At 61.7% G+C, this 1,103-nt stretch overlaps 1 protein-coding gene across 1 annotated transcript in view; it reads right to left on the reverse strand.

The window, feature by feature from the left end:
• H696_05112 (hypothetical protein) overlaps nt 1-982 on the reverse strand; it is a gene marked incomplete at both ends in the record, with an annotated part of 1,427 nt that extends 445 nt beyond the window's left edge. The window contains 2 exons of the mRNA XM_009498962.1: nt 6-80; nt 461-982. Coding sequence (XP_009497237.1) covers nt 6-80; nt 461-982 — 597 coding nt within the window. The remainder of the gene's footprint in view (nt 1-5; nt 81-460) is intronic.
• Nucleotides 983-1,103: the final 121 nt, after the last annotated feature.

The following is a 1,103-nucleotide window of genomic DNA, read 5'->3' on the forward strand; positions in this document are numbered from 1 at the left end:
GCAACGTTGGGCTGGTTGAGGATGGTGTTGAACCAGCGGTTGAGGTTGACGAAGGGAGCGCGGGTGATGGTGTCGAGGTACTGTGAAGGAGGGGAGGGGGCATTTCGGAGGGGGAGGATGGAAAGCGTGTCAGAGAGGGAAGAGTGTACAAAAGAGAGAGGGGGGGCGGGGAGGGAGGGGAGGAGGGAGGTGGGAAGGCGGGAGAGATGTAGGCAGGTTTCTTAAACACAAGGCCGATTGACTCAGACTTGGCCTCAAACGGCTACCACATTGCTGTCGCAAGTCTCAGGAAAAACCGCCGCAGTGGAAAGGCTCACGATGGTTTTGCAATAAATACTTGCATATGTGTGTGTGTGTGCGAGGGGGGATGTAGAGAGACAGAGAGAGGGAGGGGGGGGTAATGGGTGGCGAGGAAGGAGAGCAGAGGCTGTGCTGCCTCCCCTGGCTCCGGGAAACGCACCATCTTGTACAGGGGCAGCAGAGTGCAGAACAGGACAATATCGGCAAGGGTGACCTGCTCGGAGGCGAGGTAGGTGCGGGTGGTGAGCCACTTCTCGAGGGCGTTGAGGGAGCGGCGCAGACCGGAGGCAGCGGCGTTGTGGGCGTCCTTGTCGTAGGCGCGGATGCCGAAGATCGGGTACAGGAGAGTGGCGAGGTGGCCGACGATCTCGTTGTCAGCGAAGGACATGAAGGTCTGGACGAGGCCCTTCTCGTAGGCGGTGGCACCGAGCAGGCCGACGGACTCGTCCTGGGCGGCCAGGTAGAAGGCAATGGCGTTGGACTCGAAGAGGGGCTTGCCGCAGGGGGTCTTGAAGACGGGCATCTTGGCCATGGGGAAGAGCTCCTTCATCTCGTCGGTCTGCAGATCAGCAGGGAAGTTGAAGGCAGGCTGGTCGACGGTCTTGCCGACATACTTGGCCGCGATCAGGGCCTTGAGGGCGCGGGGGTTGGCGGCGGAAGAGTACAGGGTACCGGCAGACATGGTGGCAGAGGAGGAGGCGATTGGGACGATAATACGACAAACACGACTAACACACTTCTCGGAGGCCGAGCGCGCGGGCGGCGCTGGAGCCGGAGCGGCGCCTTTTATCCCCCCCCCCCCC

This window comes from Fonticula alba (genome assembly GCF_000388065.1).
Source record: "Fonticula alba strain ATCC 38817 unplaced genomic scaffold supercont2.9, whole genome shotgun sequence".
Taxonomy (NCBI): domain Eukaryota; order Rotosphaerida; family Fonticulaceae; genus Fonticula; species Fonticula alba.